The 26,295-nt window shown below is 51.5% G+C and overlaps 8 protein-coding genes across 8 annotated transcripts; 5 read left to right on the top strand and 3 right to left on the bottom strand.

Moving 5' to 3' along the window:
• Window positions 1–859: 859 nt before the first annotated feature.
• On the bottom strand, window positions 860–2,966 carry CONPUDRAFT_169942 (alcohol oxidase; the record flags this gene model as incomplete). The annotated part of the gene is made up of 7 exons (XM_007776988.1): window positions 2,945–2,966; window positions 2,724–2,886; window positions 2,050–2,665; window positions 1,659–1,996; window positions 1,185–1,580; window positions 1,021–1,120; window positions 860–963 (listed from the first exon to the last, which is right to left on the bottom strand). Exons 2-7 carry the CDS (start codon window positions 2,871–2,873, stop codon window positions 860–862), a joined length of 1,704 nt encoding a protein of 567 aa, XP_007775178.1. The 5' UTR covers window positions 2,874–2,886; window positions 2,945–2,966.
• Window positions 2,967–3,468: 502 nt separating this feature from the next.
• On the top strand, window positions 3,469–5,640 carry CONPUDRAFT_140393 (voltage-gated potassium channel; the record flags this gene model as incomplete). The annotated part of the gene is made up of 10 exons (XM_007776989.1): window positions 3,469–3,486; window positions 3,720–4,122; window positions 4,191–4,261; window positions 4,351–4,436; window positions 4,489–4,590; window positions 4,645–4,743; window positions 4,802–4,815; window positions 4,876–5,033; window positions 5,103–5,543; window positions 5,605–5,640. The coding sequence occupies 9 exons, from the start codon at window positions 3,469–3,471 to the stop codon at window positions 5,505–5,507; spliced, it is 1,356 nt and encodes a 451-aa protein (XP_007775179.1). The 3' UTR covers window positions 5,508–5,543; window positions 5,605–5,640.
• A 2,866-nt stretch (window positions 5,641–8,506) lies between these two features.
• CONPUDRAFT_113088 (cytochrome P450) lies at window positions 8,507–10,709 on the top strand. The gene is made up of 12 exons (XM_007776990.1): window positions 8,507–8,603; window positions 8,668–8,797; window positions 8,850–9,038; window positions 9,089–9,240; window positions 9,295–9,404; window positions 9,461–9,578; window positions 9,629–9,642; window positions 9,704–9,893; window positions 9,949–10,005; window positions 10,063–10,087; window positions 10,148–10,414; window positions 10,480–10,709. The coding sequence occupies exons 2-12, from the start codon at window positions 8,703–8,705 to the stop codon at window positions 10,553–10,555; spliced, it is 1,293 nt and encodes a 430-aa protein (XP_007775180.1). The 5' UTR covers window positions 8,507–8,603; window positions 8,668–8,702; the 3' UTR covers window positions 10,556–10,709.
• Window positions 10,710–11,219: 510 nt separating this feature from the next.
• Window positions 11,220–12,347, bottom strand: CONPUDRAFT_147610 (uncharacterized protein; the record flags this gene model as incomplete). The annotated part of the gene is made up of 9 exons (XM_007776991.1): window positions 11,987–12,347; window positions 11,878–11,918; window positions 11,811–11,829; window positions 11,729–11,756; window positions 11,662–11,683; window positions 11,572–11,607; window positions 11,494–11,518; window positions 11,339–11,441; window positions 11,220–11,285 (listed from the first exon to the last, which is right to left on the bottom strand). Exons 1-9 carry the CDS (start codon window positions 12,049–12,051, stop codon window positions 11,220–11,222), a joined length of 405 nt encoding a protein of 134 aa, XP_007775181.1. The 5' UTR covers window positions 12,052–12,347.
• A 1,074-nt stretch (window positions 12,348–13,421) lies between these two features.
• CONPUDRAFT_85744 (aldehyde dehydrogenase) lies at window positions 13,422–15,524 on the bottom strand. Its single transcript, XM_007776992.1, has 9 exons — window positions 15,389–15,524; window positions 15,309–15,322; window positions 15,058–15,258; window positions 14,846–15,000; window positions 14,759–14,786; window positions 14,339–14,708; window positions 14,107–14,275; window positions 13,657–14,054; window positions 13,422–13,598 (listed from the first exon to the last, which is right to left on the bottom strand). Exons 1-9 carry the CDS (start codon window positions 15,505–15,507, stop codon window positions 13,544–13,546), a joined length of 1,509 nt encoding a protein of 502 aa, XP_007775182.1. The 5' UTR covers window positions 15,508–15,524; the 3' UTR covers window positions 13,422–13,543.
• Window positions 15,523–16,270, top strand: CONPUDRAFT_85745 (uncharacterized protein). The gene is made up of 3 exons (XM_007776993.1): window positions 15,523–15,704; window positions 15,755–15,822; window positions 15,951–16,270. Exons 1-3 carry the CDS (start codon window positions 15,630–15,632, stop codon window positions 15,976–15,978), a joined length of 171 nt encoding a protein of 56 aa, XP_007775183.1. The 5' UTR covers window positions 15,523–15,629; the 3' UTR covers window positions 15,979–16,270.
• Window positions 16,271–20,003: 3,733 nt separating this feature from the next.
• On the top strand, window positions 20,004–23,423 carry CONPUDRAFT_67230 (uncharacterized protein; the record flags this gene model as incomplete). The annotated part of the gene is made up of 11 exons (XM_007776931.1): window positions 20,004–20,083; window positions 20,143–20,211; window positions 20,332–20,758; window positions 20,811–20,909; window positions 20,960–21,259; window positions 21,315–21,441; window positions 21,490–21,779; window positions 21,840–22,174; window positions 22,228–22,486; window positions 22,548–23,222; window positions 23,280–23,423. 11 exons carry the CDS (start codon window positions 20,004–20,006, stop codon window positions 23,421–23,423), a joined length of 2,805 nt encoding a protein of 934 aa, XP_007775121.1.
• Window positions 23,424–24,119: 696 nt separating this feature from the next.
• CONPUDRAFT_113101 (NAD(P)-binding protein) lies at window positions 24,120–25,288 on the top strand. The gene is made up of 4 exons (XM_007776994.1): window positions 24,120–24,145; window positions 24,201–24,313; window positions 24,368–24,991; window positions 25,047–25,288. Exons 1-4 carry the CDS (start codon window positions 24,126–24,128, stop codon window positions 25,220–25,222), a joined length of 933 nt encoding a protein of 310 aa, XP_007775184.1. The 5' UTR covers window positions 24,120–24,125; the 3' UTR covers window positions 25,223–25,288.
• The last annotated feature ends 1,007 nt before the right edge of the window (window positions 25,289–26,295 follow it).

Here is a 26,295-nt window from a genome sequence, read left to right on the forward strand (position 1 = left end):
TCAGCAGAGGCAAGCAGAGACTTGTAGATTCCCACGCGATTAGATCTAGCATTGCTGAACAAAGCAGCCATAATAAATTGCTTCAGGAAAACATAATGAAGCTTGTAAAACCTCGCCATGGATAGAGCAAAAATGCAAATACAGGCCTTCCACATATCAGATCGTGAGTCTGACAAATTTAAAGGAGAGTTCTCCTGCTGACGAGACATCTGTCCATTGATAGCATCTTGACCTATTCTCCACGACACCCGATCATACATTTCTGCAAAAAATGCCCAGAGCCTCATCGACCTCATCGACCGGTCGCGCAACGCGTTTTCGGTATTCGAGTTATTTTGGTGTACGTTCAGCAACCACGCGCCAATGTCTGCCAGCTTCTGCTTGGTTGATGGTTGAATCCGAGATGATCGGGATGAGATTTTGTGGGCGTTCCACTCTCTACTATGTGCTGCAGTGCGCGTGGTAACGCGACATAGCACAAGATATGGGGAGGAAACATCATCAGGAGTGGTGTAGGTTCAGCATATGATGAGATATAGATTCAAAAGGTTTCAAACCACTATGTAGGCTTCCCATCGAAGTACGCCACAGTGTGGTTGAGTGCTCCATCCGTCAGCTGGACGGGTATCCTGGAGGGCAGAAGGATAGTTTTGGAAGCTCAGCTGTCCGAAGGTAATGTTCTCAAGTAGATAAGCAACATTTCACGCTTACCAGTCATCTGTAACGACTACTATGTTTAGCCCGCAGTCACGGCGGCGAAATCGGCTGAGAGCATTCGCTTTGTAGAGGATACGATCCCATAAACATCATGCACTGCTTTTAGTCCTACGACCTCATGATTCGATACATGTCGCTAGTCTCAATTTGCATACTTATGCTTGATAACATCAGCGATCTTCTCGGCGATCGCGTACGTAACAGCCTGCGTGGGCGCTGAGATCGGTGCAGGCAACACGCTCGCATCTGCATCCGCTGTGAGCTTCGTCCCATCCGCAATGATACGACGCGAAGGAAACATACCGACAACCCGCAGGCACTCTACGCCGTACACCTCGCACGCGGAGTTCGTGACCGGCAGAACCTCCTCGCTATCTGGCGATGCCATCGCGCACGTTCCGGACTGCGCAAACGGGGCGTCATAAGCCACGACAAATCAGGGGGAGGATCGAGATTGGCACGCTCACAAAGTGATACATCGTCCTTCCGCCTCTGATTTTTGCCTCGATGTTCGTGTCATCGAACCCGACGGCGTCCTCCGTCGGCGCCACCTCCCTCTCCACCTTATCCCTCCACACCTCGCCCGACGCGACCTCGTTCGCGAACCTGATCCCGGCCTCGAGCACCGCTCTATCCGTGGCCGTGCTGAGCCACCTTGGATCAACGACAGGGTCCTGCGTGGGATCGCTCGAAGTGATCCGGATGGTACCCCGCGAGGTCGGAGAGACGACGACAGGGAAAACGGAGAAGTGCGCGTGGGAGGCCGACGGGTGCGGGTCGAGGAGGTATCCGTGGAAGTGGAAGAGCTGTGCGTGTGGCGTGGTGCTGGCGAGCAGGTGCGCGCGGGATTTCGAGGTCAGGGACTGTCGCGCCGTCAGCGTCATGGTGATGTATATATATTTGTAACGCCAATATACGTCGCGGATAAATTTAGCACTTACGTCGTCGGCCTTCACGGCGGCTTCGATCTCTTGACTGAAGTTCCGCCAGATGCCCCACTCCGAGACTGTACCGCCAAGAAGCCCGCTGCCGTCTTGCTGATATCTCCCAAGTGCGGCTTGGAGAAGCTCGGGATTGGCGAGGTCGTCAAATGTGCCGCCGCGATACTCGTCCTTGAGGCGCCATCGCAGGACAGTCAGGAAGTGATCCCACATGTTCTCACCGACGCCTGGTAGATCGTGTACGAGGGGAATGCCCAGGCTGTTCAAGAGGCTGGCAGGGCCTACGCCGGACCGTTGTAGGATTGCAGGGGATTGGAAAGTCCCCGCAGAGAGAATGACTGAAAACAGAAGCATGAGCAAGAGGTGATGACACGCCAACCGCACGATGTACCCTCCTTCGCAGCGCGAAAAACCTCCCCGGAGACAGTCTCGACGCCAATAGCCTTCTTTCCCTCGAACACCACTCTCGCTACTTGTGCGCCTTCCTTGATAGCGAGGTTCGCATGCCTCGGCGTCTCGACATACTTTCGCGAACTTGATCGACCCCCGGCTGGAAAGTAGTTGTTTGCTGCGACAGGTCCAATACCCAGCGTCTGCCCTCCGTTCGTATCTTCGTTGAACGGTAGACCACTCTCCTGGTACGCCCGAAGACTGTCATCAGACCACCTAGACGTCGCTGGTGCGCAATGCAGATGAATGGGGCCGCCTTCTCCATGCAGCTCTGCCTGGACCGTACGTTCCCGGCTCGACGGAAAGTGATACGTCTCCGACTTGCGAAAGTACGGCATGAGCGCGTCGAACGTCCACGACGCGTCCCCCGTGATGTCCGCGATGCGATCGTAGTCGACCTTGGCGCCACGCATCCACATCGCGAAGTTGACGTTGCTCGAGCCTCCGAGGCCCCAGCCGGCCTGGATGTCGAAGGTGTTTCCGCCGAGAACGGCTTGGGGAGGAGTGGGGTACGAGCGCATGAGGGTGTTTGTTTCCATCAGTTTGAAGGCCATCGCCTGTAACGCTCTCGAATAAGCACGTGTGGTCCAGAGGACCTGACAAGGGGATGCCCACCGTCATGTCCACCAACGGAGCCTGCTCGGGCGTCGGTGCGTGTCCTGCTTCCAGCACGAGCACGGAGAACGTGCCGTCTTCGCTCAGGCGCTTGGCGAGCACAAGTCCGGCGGTTCCGCCTCCAATGATTACGAAGTCGTAAGTCGACATGCGTGCTTATGGACTAAAAATATGGCATTTGTCAGTATCGCTCGACCGACAGATGTGAACAAGACGTGTACCTGGACAAGACGAGGGCAGTGACAAAGGAAGTATCCATATGGCTTCGTAGAGTGTTACTGTTTAAGTACCCCGAGACCATCCTTGAAACACGCGTAATATGCGTGTTTTAGTATGTCACCAGGCTCGCCTTGTTGCACCTTCTTATCGGAAGCGCACTAAGCGGTTTTATGTGGGCATTATCGATCTTAGGGTGTGTTAACAGAGACCGGATGGTCGAAGGAAGATGGATCGCATGCCTTGATTCCACACGCACACAATTTCTATCCATAGGGCGCGATCTCATTTTGCGTTATGATAAAGGCAAGGCCAGTAAGTCAAAAGAGACCTGAACATGGTCATGGGAAGACGTGGTGTTGCCGAGGCGTTATTGGGGTCATAGTGGGTAATAGAGTGAACCAGTTGGATACTGCACAATTAAGGGGGCCTCTCTGCTGGTAGCTTGGCTGCCTGAGATACGGACGACTCAGGGTGGGCGGATGGCTGTCGCGGAGTGAGTGAAGGTGGTGCTGGGTGCTGAGGTGAAATGGCCAATGAGATACGGGCCGTGCTTCCGGGCCTGGCGACATGGAGAGATGTCTCTCCCGCGACTTGTGCAGACGAGCTTGTGACTGCGCAACGCTTCCCCACACAAACCAGACCTCTACACTCGTGTCTTCTCTGTCTTATCCTGAGGGCATTGATTCGCCCAGAATATCGTTCTTGATTCTTCGGCTTGACCGGTAGCTCCAAACTACCCGGTCCTCGGCGCTACACGTTATGTCCCACCCCATCCAGCTCTCTCGACTTCGTTCACCTAACGGTACCACCTCCCGGTTCACCACAGAAGACATACCTCCCCCAACACCTACACACATCGAAGACATCTTTCAGTCCTCATCATCAACGACTCTCGCCCCACCGGATCCCGCGGTGTCGCCATGGAAGCGCACGCTGTTCGACCTGCTCGAAGAGCCCACGTCAAGCCCTGGCGCATTCCTCGTGCATGTCCTCACCACTTCATTAATCGTCATATCCGCCCTCGTGACGATTCTCGAGACAGTTCCGAGCTTTCACGGAAAGAGCTTCCGCGTGTGGTTTGGGCTCGAGACGAGCTTGGTTGTCTTGTTCACTATTGAATATGTCGCACGGTGCTTTGCATGGAGTGCGACCTGGATGGGGCTGGCTAAATGGATGTTCTGTGAGCTCCTTTTACTCACTGATATATCAGAGAGAGAATATGGCTGACTGACCATGGGTGGAGATCAGCGTTCTACGGGGTTGTGGACATGCTTGCAATCTTGCCGTACTACATAGAGCTCATCCTGCAGCAGGATACTGTAAGTCGCCATTTTCATGCGTCTTTTCTCTCTCATTCGTCTCTTCAACCATGCTTCCAATGTGATTCGCTTCTGACATATAATCGCAGAGCGCCCTCTTCCGGTTCTCGATCCTTCGCATGTTCCGTCTTCTTCGTGTCTTCAGACCCTTCCGACACAACAGCACCCTCCTTCTGTACGTTCTCCTATTGATCCAATATCATAGCTCATCCTCATGTCGGTACAAGCACTATCGAAGTTATGTACCTCGCTATCCGACGCTCGCAGCATGCGCTTCTCGCTCTGAGCTTCTTCATTTTCATGGTGCTCACTGTGTTCAGTACTCTCCTGTAAGTTTTTTGCTATGGTGTTCGTGTGTCCGCTTGCTCACTAGAGAACACCAGCTATTTCACCGAGCGAGGGACATGGGATGACACAATCGAGACCTTCGTCAACTCAGACGGTGATCCGACGCAGTTTTCGTCTATACCTGTCGCCGCGTGGTACGCACCACTTTATCACACCTCCTTCCTTTCACTCATCTCTTTTGACCTCATGCAGGTTTGTCCTCGTCAGTACGTTACCCCTCTGTATCCCATTCGCGAACAAGTAGCTAAGTGTGTGACATAAAACAGCAATAACCACAGTCGGCTACGGCGAGATCACGCCCCGCTCCTTCCTCGGTAAACTCATCACCATCCCCCTGCTCGCCTTTGGCCTGCTGCTCATCGCACTCCCGAGCTTTGTCCTCGGCCGCGAGTTCAGTATCGTCTGGAACGAGATGACGCGCCAGGTTCGCCCCCTTGTCTTATCCCTCACCATGTGTGTGAAGCGCTCAACGGTCTAATACAACCTGGAACAGGTCGGCAACATCGAAACAGGTTCCGTCCCAGACACCCCGCGCGAGCGCGACCCCATCTCTGACCCGTTCCTCGGCACCATCTCCAGCCTCTCGCACTACGGCCACGGCCACGGCAGCGGCAGCGGCAGGAGCAGCAGCGACCTGAGCAACCGCAAGCTCGCGCACAACCAGGTCGAGCTCTCGCACCAGATCGCGGACCTGCGCGCGCTCGTCGAGGCGCAGAGCGAGGTCATCCGCGACCTCGCTGCGCTCCTGAGCGGCCACAAGGCCAAGGCCGACCCGAATTCGAGCTCGGGGGATCTGGCTGCGGGGCGGTCTCCGGTTCCTCCGTCGAAGACGGGTGCGGGATATGGACTGGGGATGTCGATGTCGAATAGCAGCAGGGGGTTCGGAGGGGATAGCTAGCCCTCGATGTGGAGATGAGTTATGGGTGGATAGTGGGTAGGTGTTTGGGATTCGTTTTCTTGGATTTTAAATTGTTGAGATGATGGATGATGTACAGGTACTGTACCTAGTGCTTAATGTTGGTGATAATACGCTATGCTTTCGATTGTTGCTGAAATGCAACTGAAGCTACGCTTGAACCCAACTTGGAACATCAGCATGACAAGCTCGCCTGCTCGACGCTTATGGTTTACTGATGCCGTTCTCTCAACTAACGCGAACATTCACGTGCATTATGAGGCTAGTGAGAGCCGATTTGCAGCGGATCCGATCCGATCACTGTGAACGCTTGCCCACCCACGCTGACGAAGATCTTGCGAGTCACGACATTTGTTCGTGTCAGCCTCACAATGACGAGGCGAGATGGTCGTAGACAGACTCCATCATGATGGGTTGAGTGCCTGCACAGTGTGCTGACCGTGTCTTTTGTTTGTTACGCGTTGATAGCAGGAAAACGCAAATTGAGCCCCCGGTTTTCCGAAGCTCATGTCTGTTAACTTAGTGGCGTTCCTATCAGCAAGGTTTTACGATATCCCTGCCTCTATCGTGCTACTGAGCTGTACCAAAGCGGCACTCCAATTTCAAGGCGGCACGGGGGCATACGGCGAAAAATAGCCTACTTATAGTAACCGTTCCTCTGTGATCTGTAGCGCTGAATCATTGTCACCGTACAGGGGATTGTGCATCTCGCCTCAGCTGCATGCGTCGTCTGCACTGCCCGATTTGACTCATTTTTCTATCGCTGATCAAAGACACACATGGACCCATCCTTCTGACTCAGTCCGTATGGCGCGACTGTCTGGCATTACTTCATGTAGGACAGGGCGCGACCCGGGTTAACAATAAAATCACGTTGTGAGGGTACGTGCTCGATAGTGGCTATGAACGCGAGCTAACATGGCACATACTGATTCCATGACCCCAGAGCCAAGTGGATCACTCGACGGCATCGCGATCGGCACGATTTCTGCATCATCACGATACCGAACCATTGCGGAGGCTTCGTACCGGGATATGGAGGCTAAGGTTGGGCCAGGGATAGTGAAGTACCATGAGAACGTCGAACCATGCATCTCCCGACGATCGGAGCACCATGTCCCTGCCCTCTTTACAATCAATGCTAGGAATGAGCTACGGCTTCAAGCTCCTTGTGCATACTTCCTTCCATCTTCCCCCCTCAGCCTCTACGCGAAGGAGCATTAGTTTTATTTATCCTCATTAAATCTGACATCAAGACGATACTGTTATCTGTAGTACGATGCCTACGATGCCGATGCACGGTTTATCACATTAACTTCTAACAGACAGCATTTTCTGTACTTGCAGCCCACAGAATATCTGTCGAGGCTCAGTTTCGCTCCACCGTCCGGGTGTGGCTACACTTGCTTCAGTTTTGCATAGCAAATCAAGTGAGAAACCCGGAGGAAGACCGCAATAACAAGCCGTGGCAACCCATACCAAGTGGCCTTATCTCGTTTCAAATATCAAGCGGCATGCTGGCTCCGGTGTGGTGTATTCATCATCTCTCTCGGGTACTCAGTATTGTCCGGCACGCTTGTTCTCAGCGCTTCGCTGTGCCTGGCGATATTCTTAAACAACGATATGGCGATGGACTCTCATTGGCTGAGTAGGAACTTCTGGGTGGCGTGTGGATACGCGCTGTTTAATATGGGCGCGATGAAGATAGTTTGTTCTGGTAAGTCTCCGTGGTTTCAAGTATGAACATTCAGTGACTATATATAGCCTCTCAGTGATGATTCCGCACAAGACACTTACTTATCAGGGCATGCTTGATCGTCTCCACCATCACCTTTTCTACAGTTCAAGCACAAGATTTCCAAGATACGGCCGGTGATATGGCAAGTGGGAGAAACACTATTCCTATACTCAGGCCTAAGGAGAGTCGGCGCGCTGAGCTTTGCCTGCTCGTCTTCTGGTCTGCGTTTGTCGGTATACTTTGGGACGTGAATGGGCTCGTAGCCCTTGCCTCGATAGCGTTCGGTACCTTCATTGGATTCCGCTTCGTACTCCTTCAGAGCCCCAAAGAGGATAAACTTTCTTACTTACTGTATAACGTGAGTAGTTTTATCGTGATTCCTGGCTCCACCGAACGTCGCTGAATATTGCCCATACAGCGTTGGTTATGCGCCATACAGGTAGTTGTCTCGAGAAGCACCGTACGAACTGAATTCCGTATCGGAAGACCTTTTCTGTCATAGCGTCACTTTACCTTTGTTCTCCTTGTTTTCATTGGTTATTTAACGCTGCAGTGTGAAATCATCGAGGCGGGTGGCCGTACGCACGCCTGACTCCCCCGCTGTACGGGGCGTATATGCATAGCATCATGTCCACGTACAAAACGTTGCAGAGGGGTTTCATAGCTAATGGTGAAGAAATGATGTTGAGTTCATCACTCTCTCCTGGGCCCATGTACGGGACCCAAAATAGCATCAACTTTCCCCGCAGCCATCGCGCATTACATATGAGTACTAGCCCCGGGAAACAAACTATAGCCCGGATAGCAACTCCTTGATCCCAAATTGCCAGCTGCATTGTGTAAGAACGCGCAAACGTCTGTATGGATAATGTGTCTGACCTGGAGCCGAACGAGCATGTCCAATCCAGCGAACACTCGCCCGCTGGATAAGCCACCCGTGGCGAAGGAGAACCCTTTCAGATGTGTAGTGCACTAGCCACCGCCAGTCGCACATAAACATTTCCACAAGGTCTGTCAATGAGCAGTTTGCCGATGTTTTTTGAGGTTAGCATAACATTGGGCGAAAGGGTATAAAGTGCACACCGACAAAGAGCATCATGCATCACGTCCGAACCTTGGGTTCATAGGCCGCCCACCGACGCGAATGTCCGTCATTTCGATCTCCGCTTTAACAGGGTTAGCAGCCGCGGTCACTGTCCTCTGGGTTTTCAAGCAAGGCGGGAAGTCGACTTCAAAACGCCATCCGCCTGGTCCACGTCCACTTCCACTTCTAGGGAATATCCACCAGATAGGTCTGACCAGGTCATGGCTTACCTTCACCGAGTGGAAAGTGGATTACGGTATGTGCTCGTAGAATATGCCCGTTTAAGATTGGACAGCTCAACGCGAACATCGCTCGCGCAGGAGACATCGTGTACTGTCGTGTGCTGGGAAACGACATGATCATTCTCAACTCGGAGGATGTGGTGCAGGACCTTCTTGAGAAACGATCGCACAACTACTCTGATAGGATTCACCTGCCCATTCGCGAACCGTACGCACGTCTTGCCTTGTCTGGCGTAGAGGTCGTTAATAACTTGGTATAGCTATGGATTCTCGCAGGACATGATCTTCCGGAAGCATGATGATACGTGGCGAGCACATCGGAGAGTAGCACAGCAAGGCCTTCGAGCGGACGCCGTCAAAACGTTTCAGTCTATCCAGCGTCGCTGCAGTCTGGATCTCATTCGCGAACTAGCAAGCACACCGCACGCATATCTTCACCACTTCGAAAAGTTGTTTCGTTGTATTCTAGTACGAAATCTGAAAACTGACTATAGCACAGGTTCTCCGCATCGGTGATCTTATCCGCTGTGTATGACCACGAAGTTACCGATGATCATGATCCCATGGTAGAGAACGTTACTACAATGATGGCTCTTTTCAGTAAACTACTGCTACCCCAGAACTCTGTCCTGGTGCAATGGTTTCCGTTCCGTAAGTCCTGATCTGTCGAACATCTCCACCGTATCAATCTTCTGCCATACAAAGTCAAGTATACGCCCACTTGGCTACCGTGGGGCTGGTTCAACATGGAGTCATGTAGAAGTTCCGTACAGAGGACGTTGAACATGCCGTTTGAGGAGCTTGAGCAAAAGATTGTGAGTACCACGTTGCCCGCCCTTCTCGTGATACTTCCTCACTACGCTTATTGTAGACCTCCGGGGAAGTAAGCAGTTCAGTCGCCTTGGATGCCATGGAACGTTTCAGGACCACGGGTAAGATATCCGATGTCGATGAGGTGGTCAAGGGGGCATGTTGCTCTCTGTTTGTTGGTAAGCCCATTCGCGCCATTATCTGATGAGAGATAACTTACGTATCTCAGCCGGTTTTGAAACTGTTCGCCCCCATTTCCTCGTACTCAAATTATGGCTCACGTCTGACTTCGCTATATATGTAGACCACCTCGACGCTCATGGTCTTTCTGTTGGCAATGCTTCTATATCCCAATGCTCAGAAGCGAGCCCAAGACGAGATTGACGCTGTCGTTGGCGTGGATCGGTTGCCATATTTTGAGGACAAGTCAGCCTTACCCTTCCTTGAGGCTATATTCCGCGAGACTTTGAGGTGGTATCCAGTTGTACCATTAGGTAAACCCCTTGACGTTTGGTCAGTCTGAAGCGCCTTTGACGCCTTGCCTTCAAGGCATTCCACACGCATCTACCAATGGCGACTTATACCGTGGGTATGACATCCCAGCAGGTGAGCCTACTGTATTACTTGCTCTCCGGAGCCCCAAAGTAACGACGATGAATTTAGGTGCCTTAGTCATCGCAAACATCTGGTAAGCACCTCATGTTATTCAGTATGCCTTCGTTTTGAATCTGATTGTACCTAAACCCAGGGCGTTATCTCGCGACTCGGAAAAATACCCCTCCCCTTCGGAGTTCAGACCGGAGAGGTTTCTCGACGCGAATGGAAACTTGACGAATGATACTGTCGACTTCGCCTTTGGGTTCGGCCGTCGCGTGTGCGTTGGCCGTCACTTCGCAGTTAACTCGCTGTGGTTGGCTATGGCTCGCATTCTCGCAGCTTTCAACATTCAAAGGCAGAGGGATGAATCCGGCAAGCTTATTGAACTGAAGGTAGAATGGGTTGATGGTGTGACCTCGTGAGTATCAATTTATATTCTTTGAGGTCTTCTAAAGGTCTAAATTTGTGGTTGCGTTCGTTCAGTATGCCGAAGCCGTTTCCATGTGAATTGACTCCGAAAAGACAATATGATGCCGGCGGGAGACCTACACTGACATGAACTAGCTCTTACGAGCCAACAAGATTAGGTCTCCGCCACAAACTCCTTCTTGTAGATCGGTTTGTTGTGCCCTTGCCATCCTTACGACATAGATTCCTTATTCCTCAAATAGTTTGCTTGGTAAATTATTCACGCAGTTGCTTGTTGGTTCTCCCAACTTAGTCCCATAAGCGTCAAGCCGAGCGGCCTTTGAGAGTGATTTAGCCTGAGATTATGGATAACTTTCGACATTCATAAAACTGCACTCGGAAGAGGATAAATCCGAATGCATGAAATGGTTCGCCGTCAATAATATACATCCGCGTTCATGAATTATAACTCAATCTTTAAAATTTGCAGCACGAATTAACGTCATCGTTTCATGATCTACCTCATCTAACGCAAACATCGATGACAGATCTCCTCAAATATTGCAGTCACACTGATTCGGAATGCGGCAGTGAATGTAGAACGTTGAAACTTGAGCGCTTGAGCTCTTAATCAGGAGCGATGCAATAAGTCACATAGATCCGGAAGGACCTGGTCTCTTCTCTATTTACACGTAGCCCGCATGAACTCCGCCCACAGTAAGTCAACAAAATCAACCCGCCTGTTTTCCTCCCTTCCAACTGTACCTTTCGACTGGTCTGGTCATTAGTTCGTAAAGGGAGTGAGATGTTGATCGTTAAGCAAACTGGGTTTGCGAGGCCCCTGAATCATCTATGGCACTCTTGAACTCGGCGAGAGAGATCTGTCACAAATATTTGAGTAATAATCAGCCTAGGAGCAAATATGGGACCATACTTGTCTAATTGGGTCAACAGCTCTCTCAGTCCCCTGCCTTCCAGTTCCAATGTGATACACCTTATTTTGCCTCATGCTCATGAGAATCCAACGTCCGTTCAGCCTAGTAGAAGCTTAGGTCTCCTTGTTTAGTGATGGCATAAAAATGCGCTTACGCGGCCAACACAGCATTTCCTTCCACTGTAGAGTTGTTTGGTAAGTAAAGTAACCTGTTCAATTTAGATGCTACTTACAAGATGCGAGGATGATGAATAAACCGATCCAGACGTCTAACAAGAACCATCAGCCAAGACATTTCCGGATTTTGAAGATATATAGCGTACAGGTGTTTCTTTGAGCCAGATACTTCATGATAATCAGCAAAGAACCACAAGGAATTGTAGCACTCACGAATATGAGAACGAGACCAGCGAGAAAGCTATTACACTGTGGTCATGCCCTGATTTTGATTTGAGATATGATTGGAACTTGCCCTGTACACATGCCGGTTTCTATAGAGTCTCTTAAGAATAGCTCGGTATATTTAGCGACGTACTCACCGATAGTCAAAAGCATAAATCTACCAATTGTATTACGAGCGCTTTAAGGAACAAAGGAACATAGTCAATCAAATGCTCAGTCAACCCTGCGGACAGAGGCTGGACTCGCCTAGGAAAGTTCGCAGATTTACGCATGGACCAAAGGTAGTACACTGTGACTATTGATAGCCACATATCACAGGCCAGCCTCAGAGAAAATCCGAGAAGGAACTCTGTCCTTGGCAAAACCTCATACTGGGCAATATTCGCTATGTCGTAAATTTCCTTTGAGTCGTAATATCCGGAAGCATCGGAACCAAGTGCTAACAACGCCCCAAATACGACAGGAGGCCACGAGTGTGAGAATTTCCATATTCGATGGAGGAAGAACGCCTTGAGTTACATAAGTGTTTTATGTGGACGCTTAATATGAACATATCGCTCACCTGCATTACAAGTTCCATAGTCATTGTCTCAACAACTAGTGCGGCTTTGATGCCCAGGTATTGTGAAGAGGCTAGAGGGTTTTCCATGATAGCAACAGTTGCAATCCAAAGATATGCGGCGTCGAGAATAAAGTGTCCAGCCTCCAGCGAGCTAAGAAGTTGACGAGGAAAGGTGACGAGCTCCATAATGACATCAATTCACGTACATTATGAGCAGAACCTATCATTGCCGTGAATGGATTAGAAGATTATCTTTTGTGTGATAAATGTGAAGACGTTACCATCGCTTTCAGTCCCCAATGATCTTTGTTGAACCTCGTAAAATAAATGTAGGTTTGTACCGTAAAGCAGCCTGTAAGGAAGGAATTGATGATCACAAATGCCTCTATAGGGCCTACGGTCCAGGTTAGACTAATGGACGAAACTGTGGAGTCCATTGCCTGCGTAGTAGTGTTGGAGTTCGCAATGACTGTGGAGTTCAACGAGGTAACAGTGTCGAATACAGGCATGAACGATGATGCACGAGTGCTTAAAAGACCGATAGTGTTGAGAGTAGACAACTTAACAACCTACGAAATCGCGGGTCTATAAGAACTTGTGCCTTCGTTGGAAGCGCTCAGCACAGGGTTTCGGTGGCGGTGATACTGAGCACTGGAACAGTGATGCAGCGAGGCCAAACACAGCGCATCACAAATATCTGGGGATGGCTGTGCGTTCCTGAATTCCGCTTGTAACGGATATATACCTCTTTATGTGGCAAACCAGAAAGGTGGATAGCGCGGGCGGATGCAGGTTGCATGTTGGTGTCAAGATGCCAGACACTACATCTTACTTCTCTGGTGGATGGACTCTTTACCATATGCATAGGCTACCTGTTGGGTTGAGAATCCAAGGGCAGAGAGTTTAATCATTAGCGCTTTAGATTTCAAAGCTTCACGGTGTATTCAATCATACAAGGTACAACTTTGATCTTCCGCTTTGAATTTCAAAGATAACAGTGGCGTATTCAAATAAAGTTAGGGTTTTACCATGATGAGTGGGAAGTCGAGCACAGGAAACTCGCCTCCGCTAAATCAGAAATGCTATTGAAAGGCAGTGGACGCTTTCTCTGATGCTGGTGTTTGTTTGAAAAGCGCTCTTCTATTCGAATCTAATCGTTAATTTATGTATAGTACATGCGACTTTATGATCTCGTCCGACTCGTACATTGTCCGCATATCCGCACTATCATACTTCGCATATCAGATACTCATAGAAATGCCAAGGTTGACATGAACAGCTTTTACGTTGGTATAGCTGGAAACAATGCGTTAGAGAACGGCTAAACTTCGGTATTGGGAGGAAGAGAACTCACTGTTGGAGGGCATATTCGCCCAGCTCACGACCCACTCCACTCTGCTTGAACCCGCCGAATGGCACATTGCTCTCTGGAGAGTTGGTGCAGTTGATGAACGTCATGCCTGCCTTGATCTGGTGCGCGGTCTCGATTGCTCGGTTGAGGTTCGTCGTGAACACTGCAGCAGAGAGACCGTAAACGGTGTCGTTGGCCTGGCGGATCACATCCTGCTCGTCCGAGAACTTGATGAGGACAGCGACAGGACCGAAGATCTCGTCCTTGACGATCCTCATCTCCGGTGTTGTCTCTGTGAACACCGTGGGTTCGATGAAGAAGCCTTCGGTGCCTATCCGCTCGCCGCCGATGTGGACCTTGGCGCCGTCGTCCTTGCCGGACTGAATGTACTCCATGATCCGCTATCGGACAGGCGTCAATCTCGGAATGGTGCGCGTACGAGTGCTTACTCGCCTTATAGTGGCCCTCGGAAACCTGAGGACCGTGCCATATGGTGTCGCCGAAGGGGTCGCCGGCATTGATCGCCTTGACCTTCTCTGTGAGCTTCTCGAGGAACTTGTCGTATATGCCATCCTGGACGAAGATTCTGGATCCTGAACAGCAAACTTGGCCGGCACTCCAGCTATGAGGATTGTCGTCGTCAGCTCCGAAAAAAATTGTGCAAACAGAAGCTTGTGTCACTCACAAAACGCCGAAAGCAGCCCAGTTGACAGCCTGATCGAGATCAGCATCGTTGAAGATGATGTTCGGACCCTTGCCGCCGAGCTCAAGAGTGACGTTCTTGAGGTTGCTCTTGGCGGCAGCCTCCATGACCTTACGACCCACAACAGTCGAGCCAGTGAACGAGATCTTCTCGATAGATTCGTGCATGGAGATCGCGTTGCCCACGGTGTTACCGTAGCCGGTGACGACGTTGACGACACCAGGAGGGAAGCCGGCCTCCGCGATGAGCTCACACATCCGGATCGGGGACAAAGGCGCCACCTCAGAAGGCTTCAGGACGATTGTGTTGCCAGTTGCGAGGGCTGGCCCAAGCTTCCAACACATGATGAGTACTGCTTCTGTCAGTATAATGAACTATCCAACGTTCCGGCGCTTGACGTACATGGGAAGTTCCACGGGATGATGTGTCCCTGGGCGAGGGGTTCAGCGTGGGAGTTCAGGGCGATTGAATAACCGGTCTAGAACTTACGACGACGCCAATTGGCTCGTGACGGGTGTAGGTGAGCTTGGCTTCCGTCGTTTCGATGACCTGTCCTGTGATCTTGTCGGCCCAGCCGGCGTAGTAGCGTATGCAGGCAATTGACGAAGCGACGTCCGCGTTTTTGGCCCAGTTGAAGGTTTTGCCTGGGTCAGGTGTACATTCAGTGGCTCGGAGAACAGAAATAGATCGGGAAGACGTACCGACGTCTATGGCCTCGATAGCGGCCAACTCGTCGTGATTCTTTTCCATCAGATCAGCAAGGCGGTTCAGGAGGATGGACCGCTGAGCTCCAGGGCACTTCAGGCCCCAGGAGGTCTCGAACGCCTTCTGGGCTGCCTCCACTGCAATGTCCACGTCCTTGGCCGTGGCCTCGGAGATCTTGGTGAGGACTCGGCCAGTCGCTATTGCACGTCAGTAAGTTGTCCAGCCAACGTAGTGGGATCGAGCGTACTAGGGTTGATGATACTAGGGTTGAGGCCACCAGGGGTTAGTCATCGAAAAGCGAAAAGCGTCAAAACCCGGCAGACGCACTCGATGGTAGTGCTGTCAGAACCATCTCTGAACTCGCCATTGATGTAGACTCCGGTGTTGAACGCGACTTTCCCGGAGTATGTGGGGGTCTTGAAATCTTGGTTGAAGGTAGTGGGCATGATGAAGGAGGGTGTCGAAAGGTGCAAACGCTGGATGAGGACCTCATCTCTCTTAACGAGAGCTTATATACGTGCCAAATGAGGTACGACATGGCATGTATAATCAGATGAAGATCGGTTTCATGTGGCCGATGTGTACGACAAGCCGCCTGCGGCTTATTGCCGTGCCTTCCGTCCTGATCCATGCCACTGCCGATCTGTACTCAAGATGTCAGCGCTGGTGAAAAGAGACGTATATCGGGAGTACCTTTGGGGATACGTATGGCTGGTCCAGATGCGCAAGACCAACCGCGAAACCCACCGCGGTCCGAAACGCTAAAGGTACGGGAGACCAAAGAAATGGAAAGTTAGATTCCAAAGGACGGATGTGTACGAGTAAGCCGAGAGTGCGTGACCAAAATAACGCCACTTGATCCTATCAAACAGGACGCATGGTAACTCACAGCATGTCTTCAGCGTCAAAATGGCTAGACCGATGAGAAGGGAACAACGGATGTTCAGCAGAACGTTTCATTTCCTGAGAAGGACGCAGCTGGATGCCTGAAGCGTTCAATATTCTTCCCAGTCGGCCTGTTACTGCAAAAGAAGATGGATCCCGAAGAAGCAAGTATGTCGTACCTTATTGTCCCCAGAAGCTATACAACTTCGTACACTGCTTATCTACATATGGGTGAACATGGTAAGGTCGGCCATTGACTTATAGAAAATAACAAAAGCTTGGCTTGACTGATCCTTCTCTGACAGAATTCGGAGGAACTTGAAAGCTGCAACGAGACTGGCTCGCAGTCAGGAGACGGATGAAGCTGGGTTCGGGCTCCGACAAATTCACTCAGTCCTTCTAACTCCGTTCGCCGACAGTGCCACGAGGCTGTTCGGCAACTCCCGGCCCTTCTAGTGCAACTTTCAATGTCTCCGAGATGAAGAGGTGATGAAATGTGATGCATATGCTGATTGAGTTGGTTGAGACGCACACTTGCCAAAAGTTATGTCGCAAACGACGGCTAAGCATGCACTGTGTGCATGCGGTTCAACGATGGACTTCGGCTCGTCTTCAGTCTCAGGAACCTGTTTCATGAGGTTCTGTCACGACATTCGAAGGAGACAAAGGCTCTTCTCGTGTCGAAGAGCAACGTATTCTTAACTTACGTGCCTGGTGCTATGTTTGCATGCATTGATAAGATGCTCGCATGCAAAAATAAAATCCGCAGCCTAAGCCCGTTTCCATTTATCCACAATTATCACCGGCTCCATGTCCAAAAAATCGTATTGAAAGATAATAAGCGTTGCTGTGCACAAATATACTGCAAATCGCAGAAGATACACGAGACCATTAATCCTCATGCCCGTAGATACAGTGCCATCAGATCCGTTTTTTTGACATTATCTGCTATCTGATTGCCGATCAGTCAAGCTGTATGACTCTGATCCACGTCTTATCGAACAACGTCCTGCCATATAAGTCTTTGTAGGACAACAATTAATACTGCCTCGGGCTTCAATAAATCCTATTGGGTTCCCAGCGGGATTGCTAACAGTACGCAATACGCACGCACCTGGCATTCTGGAATTTACTCGTGAAACTGGGATCAAATCGATCAAACGTGTCCATGAGTGAGGAAGAGTCGGACATGGAGCATATTGCCCGAGGGTCGGTGGGTGCTCTTTCCCATGGAGCGCCTGTGGCGTTCCCCCATCGCGTTAGTAGTGGCGTTATAAGGTAGGAGCCGATACTACGATATCAGTGGTCATCGTTACCTCTTTCTTCTGGTTTTGCACCACATCTTTCATTTCGCTTTCGAACCTAGTTCAGATCCCCGCTTGGAAGGCTGCACTTCAAGTTGCACCTGCGGTATGGATACCTGTTGATCTCGGCGTTTAGTCGCCCGTAACCTGCAGGTCCTGTTAAGTATCATCCTGAGTAGCCACCTGGCAGCCATGAGATTAATCGTATCTACAAGCAGATGGTCGGCTTTTGTTTGCCGTTGCTTGGTTGCAGACTCCTATGGTCTTCACAGTACCCTCGCTCGCTGCTCCGAAAGACTGAATGCAGGACCGGAGAAATGCCCCAAATCACACTTCCGCACCCGTGTACGAACAGATGTTAAATGTGGGCCGCGTCAGCTCATGCCCGTAAGACGACGGGATCGACCGGTTTGTTGAAGCACAATTGTTCGAGTGCAAATTGTATTGAATTGTAGAATACATTGGCCAATCGGAACGTGCGTTGGTGTCCCCTCCGTCGATGCATTTTCAGGATCCAGAGCCCTACATCCCCTAACGTCCAAATGTATTCAGACGATTCCCTGATGTAGTGCTAAGCCCCCGGGCCCTTTCATCTATAAGAGTGGGCCAATTGTCGCCCAAATCTTCCAGTCCCTCATCATCTCCCTTCACCTTGACTTCCCCTTCCTCGCCCCTTATCATCATGCGAGTTGTAGTACCCTATGCACGAGGGCATTTTCGTCGTTAGGACGAGAATTATCGCCAGATTAGGGCAAGCGAGTCTGCCAATGCACCGTACGTAGAGTTACGCTATTTCTCTGGCCTGACCAGCGCGTCATATGTGATAAGTTTCGTCGTGAGTATATAGCCAGGCGCTCTGATGGACCCAGAATATTCAATCAATCGATGGTATCCGCAATTGAGTGCGTTTGCTTAAGCCGTCTACGAGCAGCGTGTCGGCTCCTGTCCGATATTTTTGATCTGGCGGCGTTAGAGTATGTTCGCGGCGCCATTGGGATTGTGCATACACTGTCCTTGCGCCATTGCTATCGTCCTGTTAATGTACTGTGGTAACAAAATGATAATGTATTCCCCTCCGTTGCCGCCCAAATGCCGATGTAAGATGCGCTTGCTGCTGTTGACCTCACTGGGGGCATTAGACGATGTTTCCAGGGGAAACATGTCAAAAACATTTAAAATGTTTTGCTTAAAATGCCAAATTTAGAAGGTGACCCTCAAAACATTTTGAATGTTTTCGTAGAAAACATGGGCAATTGCCCCCAGTGCCTGGCAACATTGGATGCCTTAGACCGCATCATTCAGCTTGAACGAGGCCGGCTCTTCAAAGACTTCCTTAAGGCCTTTCGACATGAGTTTCGCTTAACTGGCTTACATAAATTCTGCTTACTTCGCGCCGTATCTGTTCGTCGTAACCTACTCGTAAAACATCTACTTGAATGCCGGAGCGCCCCGCGCGATGGCGTGTCTTGTAAAGGGTACATAGATAACCCACTGGTTTTCACCTCGGACTCCAAGCGAGTCGACGATATTTACAGCCGGCGTTATATCAGCGAATTTGAGAAGGCCAACGTGTTCGGGGTCGGGATATCGGAGAGTAAACTGCGAGACACTACCAGTGGAGAGCATGCCTAACTTCCAGAATTGAGAAAACACTATCTTCTTCTTGAAGATACATCTGATCGCTTTGGTGGTGATAGCTGCTAAATAAATTGGGTATCTTTCACCGTCATGAAGACTATGTTTTATGCCTCGGCCGGCTGCTGAGTACGTTTGGCTGGGTTGACTGAGGTCTTTCCTTGAAGCAGCATTTATCTGGAAGCATCCTTGCTCAGACGTCTAGACGTACGACGGCAACGCTGTTTGCTGTTGCTTTTGCTCTGGTGTTCACGATGGCGAACTCGCGTGCACCGACATGGATATCCACACTTATATTCAGTCTGCGAAAAGCGTTCGATACGTCTCGACGTGCCTGTTCCTAGGTGTCAGAACAGTAAATTGCGATGGTAGCCGGGTACCTATCGGCATTGGGAGACGACCGAGTCAAGAGGCCCCCCTCGGTGAGATAGTGTCAAGTACTGTCAAACTCCCAGGTACGTGACTGCTACAGACATTTACTGTAGGTGCAGCGGTAGGAGCGCTCGTTTCACACACTGTCAACTCCCAAGGCACGCTTACAATGCTTCACTGGCACTGTACCTAAGGTGAAGCAGTGGGAAGAAACTGACTGGGACGGATAATATACGTCTGCGTAGATACATGGACAAAATCGCTGGAATTTGAACCTGATGTCGATGGGAAAGGGGAATTGCGTCCAACAGGGAGAGTTCGGTCACGTCTTTGAACAAAGTAGTTACTGTTTGACACAATTGAAGTTGGACCTCTGGACAAGCCGACAATTTTGAGCGGGAAAAAAGGTAGCCTTTGAGTGTAAATCAGAGCAAGCTCCATGACTAGAAAATTTGTGGGCGTACGTATATTATGCTCGAAGTCGTCGGTGAGCGTGAGATGACGCTGTGTCTCGCGAACCATTCAACGGACGACTGCAGTCAGGGGCTCCGGTATCCTAATCGGGACTTCGCACTGCCACAGGGAATTGCCGAGCTTGTCCACTGTTGCGCTTGTCGTCCTGCGCGTTCAGTTAGGCGTTGACCGCAACATCCACTCATTCTCTGCCGTCCGCCGGGCAAACCCAGTCAGACTCTTCCCCACCTACGCTGTAGCGACATTACAAGTCTCGACGACAGCAGTTGACTATGGCTTCCGGAAAACCCAACAAGCTCGCCTTCCTGTCGATGACCGCGCCGGCGTCATATGTCGCTGGTCTCGGTCGTGGGTGGGTGCTATATCATTGTGTCGAATTCTTGTCCATACTCATGTTTACTCTCAATCCAGCGCATCTGGCTTTACGACTCGTTCAGATATCGGTCCTGCGAGAGAAGGGCCGTCGGCGGAAACCATCGCGTACGTTTAACACCTGTCTTGTCCTATGCCACGCTGACTAACCCTTCCTATACCCCTCTCAAAATTAACTTCTTTATACCACCCTTTACTGGCACTCTGATCCCCTTCGGACCTGATTAGTGAGGCTCAAGCAAAACGCGGGGAGGAACCAGAATTCGACCCCGAGCAATTCCAAGACCCCGACAACGAAGTCGGTCTCTTCGCAGGAACTACGTATGAACAGGACGATGAAGAGGCCGACAACATATACGACGCCGTCGACCGCAACATGGATGCACGACGCAAGGCGCGTCGAGAAGCGCGGGAGGACGAGGAACTCGCCAAACACAGAGCGGAGCGGCCCAAGATTCAGCAGCAGTTCTCGGACTTGAAACGCGGGCTGTCGCAGGTGTCGGATGCGGAGTGGGAGGGTATACCCGAAGTGGGGAACTTGACACGGAAGAAGCGAAAGCGCGACGATAGGATGTTCGCTGTTCCCGATTCCGTTGTGGTTGGGGACCGGAGCAAGACCGAGTATACGAATGCTCTTGACGCGCAGCAACAAGAGGTGAGCTGTCTCCGGTCTGTGTCTGCGCCTACTGACCACCTTTGCCTCCCAGAGCGGTGGATTCGAGACCCCGGCTGAGTCAGGCACGCTCACCAACTTCGTCGAAATTGGTCAAGCCCGCGACAAGATTCTTTCCCTCAAACTCGACCAGGTTCGTGTTATCGTGTCACGATTATGAGCGTATGACTCACCATCCCACAGGTCTCTGGTGCTGCGACAAACGTGAGCGGGACGAGCACGTCTGTCGACCCCAAGGGCTATCTCACCTCGCTCGACAGCGTCGTGATCAAGTCAGATGCCGAAATTGGCGACATCAAGCGTGCTCGCATGCTCTTCGACTCCCTGGTCAAGTCGAACCCCAAGCATTCTCCCGGATGGATCGCGGCGGCACGGTTAGAGGAACACGCGGGGCGGATGGTTGCCGCACGTAAGCTTATCAAGGCTGGATGTGATCAGTGTCCGAAGAGCGAGGATGTATGGCTGGAGGCAGCTAGACTTCATGTACGTGACGTTTGCTTTGGATGTATGCGGGGCATTGATTGTTATTGTTCGACAGCAAAACAGCGATGCAAAGGTCATCCTTGCCAATGCCGTGCAACATGTGGGGCAGAGTGTCAAGATTTGGCTTGCTGCTGCTGATCTTGAACACGACAACAAGTCCAAGAAGCGTGTTCTGCGCAAAGGTGCACATTTTTCTGCCTTGTATTTACGAGGTACTAATGACGTAATAGCTCTCGAAAGCATCCCGAACTCGGTACGACTCTGGAAAGAAACCGTCAACCTCGAAGACTCCGCTCAAGATGCGCGCGTTCTGCTGGCTCGCGCTGTCGAAGTCATCCCTCTATCTGTCGAACTGTGGCTCGCTCTTGCACGCCTCGAGACTCCCGCCAAGGCGAAAGCCGTGCTTAACAAGGCTCGCAAGGCTGTTCCCACTTCACACGAGATTTGGATAGCCGCCGGACGCCTGCTCGAACAGGAAACCGCCCCGCAGGCGCCAGAAGCAAACGGCGACGCGATGAAGGTCGACCCTGATTCGCCGGCAGTCAAAGTGGAAGAAAAGACCGAGGAAGAGAAGGAAAAGACGCTCGAGCTCGTCGATAAGACGATCGAGGCCGGTGTGCGTGAGCTGCGGCGACACGGCGTGCTTCTCACGCGCGAACAGTGGTTGCGCGAAGCAGAGAAGTGCGAGCAGGATGGTTCGCTGCGAACGTGCGCTGCGATCGTCAAGGCTACGGCCACTGTGGATATCGAAGAGGAGGACCGGTACGATACGTGGGTGGCCGATGCGGACGCTGCTCTGGGTAAGGGGATGGTTGGGACGGCGAGGGCTCTGCTGGCGTATGCGCTCAGGGTGTTCCCCGATCGGAGGACCTTGTGGAGGAAGGCAGCGGATTTGGAAAAAGCGTATGGGACGAGGTGCGTTTGTCTACCCTATATTCTCCTCCTCTTTGACCGTTCTTTTGATGCAGGGAGGCGCTGGACTCGGTACTTGCACGAGCCGTGCATCATTGCCCTCAAGCAGAGGTGCTTTGGCTTATGGCAGCCAAAGAGAAGTGGCTTGCTGGAGATGTTCCTGCCGCCCGAGAGGTTCTCGAGCGCGCATTCGTCGCAAACCCCGAAAGCGAACAGATCTGGCTTGCTGCTGTCAAACTCGAGGCGGAGAACGGAGAGTTGGGCGTCGCGCGCGAGCTTCTCACACGTGCTCGTACTATCGCAGGAACCGAGCGGGTATGTCATTATCGTCATTACACTCGCATATATGCAGTATGCTAACCACAATCTTCACTAGATTTGGATGAAGTCCGCTGTTTTCGAGAGGCAACAAGGTCGCTACGACCCAGCTCTCGAAGTTGTCAGCACCGCGCTAAGCAAGTACCCCAAGTTCGCCAAGCTGTACATGATCCAAGGCCAAATTCACGAGAAACGCGGAAACCGAGCCGCCGCACGGGCGGCGTTCGCAGCCGGGCTCAAGGCTTGTCCCAAGGACGAGACACTCTGGATACTTGCTTCGCGCCTCGAGGAGGCCGACGGACGCTCGATCAAGGCCCGCTCACTGCTCGAGAAGGGAAGGCTCGCAAACCCACAGAACGAGTCACTCTGGGCCGAAGCCGTGCGCGTTGAAGAACGCGCGGCCGCCGCGTCTGGAGGAGGCTCGCAGGCACAGGCACAGGCGAAGGCCGTGCTTGCGCGTGCTTTGCAAGACTGCCCCACGTCTGGCGTGCTGTGGTCGCTCGCGATCTGGGCTGAGCCCCGGCCGGCGCGCAAGGCGCGGAGCGTCGACGCGCTCAAGAAGAGCAAGGATAACCCGACTGTCACGTGTACGGTCGCGCGGCTGTTCTGGACGGAGCGCAAGATTGAGCAGGCGCGGAGGTGGTTTGCGCGAAGTGTGGGTACGGAGCAGGATAAGGACTTGGGCGATAACTGGGGCTGGTGGTTGAGGTTTGAGCGGCAGCATGGAACAACGGTGCGATTCCTTTCCTTATCGTCTGTAATTTGTATAGGCTGACGAGTACTTGTATAGGAGTACGCCGAGGAGGTGATTAAGCAGTGTGTCGCTGCGGAGCCTCACCATTCGCCGGTCTGGCAGTCGATTGCGAAGGACGACGCAAACGTCGGGAAGAGCACGAAGGAGATCCTACTGCTCGTCGCCGATGCACTGCAGTAGTTGCATGGATCGTTGAAGCGTATAAGACTAATACAGTCCAGCGTTCCTACAGGCTTACAGGAACACGTTGTTATGTTATCTTGCTTGTGAGAAATGTATGTCTTTCGAGCGGGTGTTTGTAATATGGCTGACACGTTCAGAAACTCAGTCCCTCCGAGTTCGAGGTCAAGGTGAGCCTAGAAGTTTCCAAGATGCAGCCCCATCATAGCCCCAAGTCCGCTTCGTCTCCCTCACTATGGGAGACTGCTGTACCAAGGCTTGAATTGACCCGAGTATTGAATGTCGTTGTGGACCTCTAAGCCAACACAAGTATACACTTTGTTTTCGTACTGATTTCAATGGTAACCGTGAGTTCGCGAGCGCTGGAGCGGCTGAACTCTGTCTTCTTATGAGTTCGTCCGAGACTTTCGTCAACAAACCTGATTCGCAAGTGTTACACGATTCGCCGAGGTGCTGACCAAGGTGTGCGCGCTTTCCCCATGATTCAAATGGGCGGGCTGCCGCCAATGGTACGATTGGCTGTCTCTGGGATGTTGGTTTTTCCATTCCTCCCCTCCAAGCTGTGATTCCCATTCTTCTCAGACATGTTCTAATTAAGTCTAGCCATGCGAACTTATTCGGCGAGTCGTCTCACACTATCATTCTAGTACATATAGCCTGAGTCTGGCTTTTGCTGGATTCTTCCACGTCGATACCCTCAGCATGAAGGTTCTGGTCATCGGGTCAGTCTCCTGCGGTCGTGATAGCATCAGTCGTGGTGCTGATATTCATCCATAGAGCGTCTGGGTTCATTGGACTTCCCGTTGCTCAGGCATTGGTCCGTGCTGGTCATACTGTGTATGGTCTGACCCGTTCCGCGGAAAAGGCGAAACAGCTTGCAGCTGATGAAAGTATGCTCCGTATCGGCGTCTTCTGCTGACGCTTGGCTTACATTCCCCACCCAGTCATCCCTATCGTTGGTCAGGTCACCGAGACCGCACCGCTGCTGGCCCTTGTTCCCACACTCGACGTCATTATCGAGGCTATAGGCGGTACCGCCAACCTCCGCGCGGTCTCCGTGGATCTGCTGCAGGCGATCAGTGACGCTGCCAAGACTTCGCGCCCTGCCCAAGGACCGAAGCTATCGTATATCTACACCTCCGGCACATGGGTACACGGCCATAACACCCGCGAATACGTCTCTGACACGACTCCGCTGACGTCACCCGTCGAGCTCGTCGCATGGCGCCCCGCCGTCGAGCAGCGGGTTCTCTCGGACTCCGTGCTGAACGGCATCGTCATTCGTCCTTCGCTGTGCTACGGCCGATCCGGGTCGCTGCTCGCGACCGCGTTCGAGAGCGCGGCACAGGGCAAGGCGATGTGGTACGGATACCCCAACGGGCGACTGGCAACCGTGCACCCGGATGACCTCGCGGATGTGTATGTAAGGGCGGCGGAGAGGGCACAGACGCTGGGTGGGATCGCGTTTGATGTGGGAAACGACTCGACGGAGAGTGTCGTTGATTTCCTGATGAAGCTGACTGAGGTGTCGGGCGCTCAGGGGTATGAGCTCCGAGAGCCGTCCAATGGTGAGGAGTTTGTTATCTTTGTCTGCTTCGCTTACTCACGGCGGTGATGCTGTAGCCTTCGAGCAGGCATTGGGAGCGACTAACCTGCTTCGGCCGTACCTCGCTAAATCGCTTCTAGGGTGGCAGCCCAAGAAAGCTGGGCTTGTGGATGGTCTGGGGGTGTATTACGCCGCATGGAAGGCGTCTCAGGATAGTCAGCAGCCAAAGGAACGTCTCTTCGCAAAAGTGTAAGCAGCGATGAGCCATATGTATGGTGTTATCATCTACAACACATTCAATACAATATTGTGTCTTTCCATCCACGATCTTCGACGTCAGGTTCAACCGCGCCCCCATCTTGCACAGGTGCTACTTGTAATTCATTCTCTCTGTGATTTGCTATTAGCATGCTGATGTGAACCCGAACTGGCACTTCTTGATCGTACACCACCGTAACCGGTGTGTTTTGATTCGTTTCTTGTTCTTCGTTTGGTAAAGTTGACAGCGAACTATCCGAGAGTTGCCTACGAGCGCTTCGAGCACGAGTGCTTGAGCCTCCTGGATTGAGGGCTATATTGCGCTAAGGAAAACAAAATGTTGGTATGTATGAACGAATAGGAAGAAATAGATGTGTAGACTTACGCTATAGTCCTGGCCCATACAAGCTCGATTGCTTCCCGATCTATACTTTGAAACATTGCTCGAATTCCACGGTCGTCTTGCGCGTTTTGTGAGGGACCTTGCCTTCGAGTTGAAGGCATTCATCAACTTCAACCTAAATAGCAATGTGTAGATGCTTCAATCCTGACAGTGAGCAAACATAAAGCCTGTTACCTTCGCTTTTCTGACATTCGTTCAATATGTAGGGAGGGTTAAAGAAGTGTGAAAATTGCATGTTTTACTCGGAGTAGGCTTCTTAAGTGGAATGAGGCTACACATGCCAATAATATCTTCGGAGCCTCCTGCACAGCACGTCATGCGCTCACTTCCAGCTAAAATAAGATCATCGGAAAATATGGCGAGCAAAACAAATGAATTGACCGTTCAAAAGATTGCCAGGATCATCCGACGCTCCCACACAGTGCGCCATGATTTTGTAGGCTTCGTGTGCCTTGTCCTAGCACCATAGCCTTCAACAATTCAGACGATTCAACTTCCTTGAGCCTGGCAGACATTTATTCCTATTAAAACCAATCGATTCATCTTTTTCTACGCATACTAGAATAACTGGGAGCTTGTTCTTCTGGTGCTATGGACTCCAAAGAGCACGCGACCCCGGGCCATCGTGCATATGACCAATGTGCTGGAGCATCCGCCATCAGCAA

This window comes from Coniophora puteana, assembly GCF_000271625.1.
Source record: "Coniophora puteana RWD-64-598 SS2 unplaced genomic scaffold CONPUscaffold_19, whole genome shotgun sequence".
In the NCBI taxonomy this organism is placed as follows: Eukaryota; Fungi; Basidiomycota; class Agaricomycetes; order Boletales; family Coniophoraceae; genus Coniophora; species Coniophora puteana.

Excerpts from the sequence above, each read along its gene's own strand:
- CONPUDRAFT_113088 (XM_007776990.1), top strand. The coding sequence starts at position 8,703 with ATGATCATTCTCAACTCGGAGGATGTGGTGCAGGACCTTCTTGAGAAA. Across the intron at positions 8,798-8,849 it reads CACCTGCCCATTCGCGAACC|CTATGGATTCTCGCAGGACA; the intron begins GTACGCACGTCT and ends AACTTGGTATAG. Across the intron at positions 10,415-10,479 it reads TGGGTTGATGGTGTGACCTC|TATGCCGAAGCCGTTTCCAT; the intron begins GTGAGTATCAAT and ends GCGTTCGTTCAG.
- CONPUDRAFT_85744 (XM_007776992.1), bottom strand. The coding sequence starts at position 15,507 with ATGCCCACTACCTTCAACCAAGATTTCAAGACCCCCACATACTCCGGG. Across the intron at positions 14,276-14,338 it reads TGGGCTGCTTTCGGCGTTTT|CTGGAGTGCCGGCCAAGTTT; the intron begins GTGAGTGACACA and ends CAATCCTCATAG. Across the intron at positions 14,055-14,106 it reads TTTCCGAGGGCCACTATAAG|CGGATCATGGAGTACATTCA; the intron begins GCGAGTAAGCAC and ends CCTGTCCGATAG.
- CONPUDRAFT_85745 (XM_007776993.1), top strand. The coding sequence starts at position 15,630 with ATGTGGCCGATGTGTACGACAAGCCGCCTGCGGCTTATTGCCGTGCCT. Across the intron at positions 15,705-15,754 it reads TGATCCATGCCACTGCCGAT|CTTTGGGGATACGTATGGCT; the intron begins CTGTACTCAAGA and ends TATCGGGAGTAC. Across the intron at positions 15,823-15,950 it reads ACCCACCGCGGTCCGAAACG|AGCATGTCTTCAGCGTCAAA; the intron begins CTAAAGGTACGG and ends ATGGTAACTCAC.
- CONPUDRAFT_113101 (XM_007776994.1), top strand. The coding sequence starts at position 24,126 with ATGAAGGTTCTGGTCATCGG. Across the intron at positions 24,146-24,200 it reads ATGAAGGTTCTGGTCATCGG|AGCGTCTGGGTTCATTGGAC; the intron begins GTCAGTCTCCTG and ends ATTCATCCATAG. Across the intron at positions 24,314-24,367 it reads ACAGCTTGCAGCTGATGAAA|TCATCCCTATCGTTGGTCAG; the intron begins GTATGCTCCGTA and ends TTCCCCACCCAG.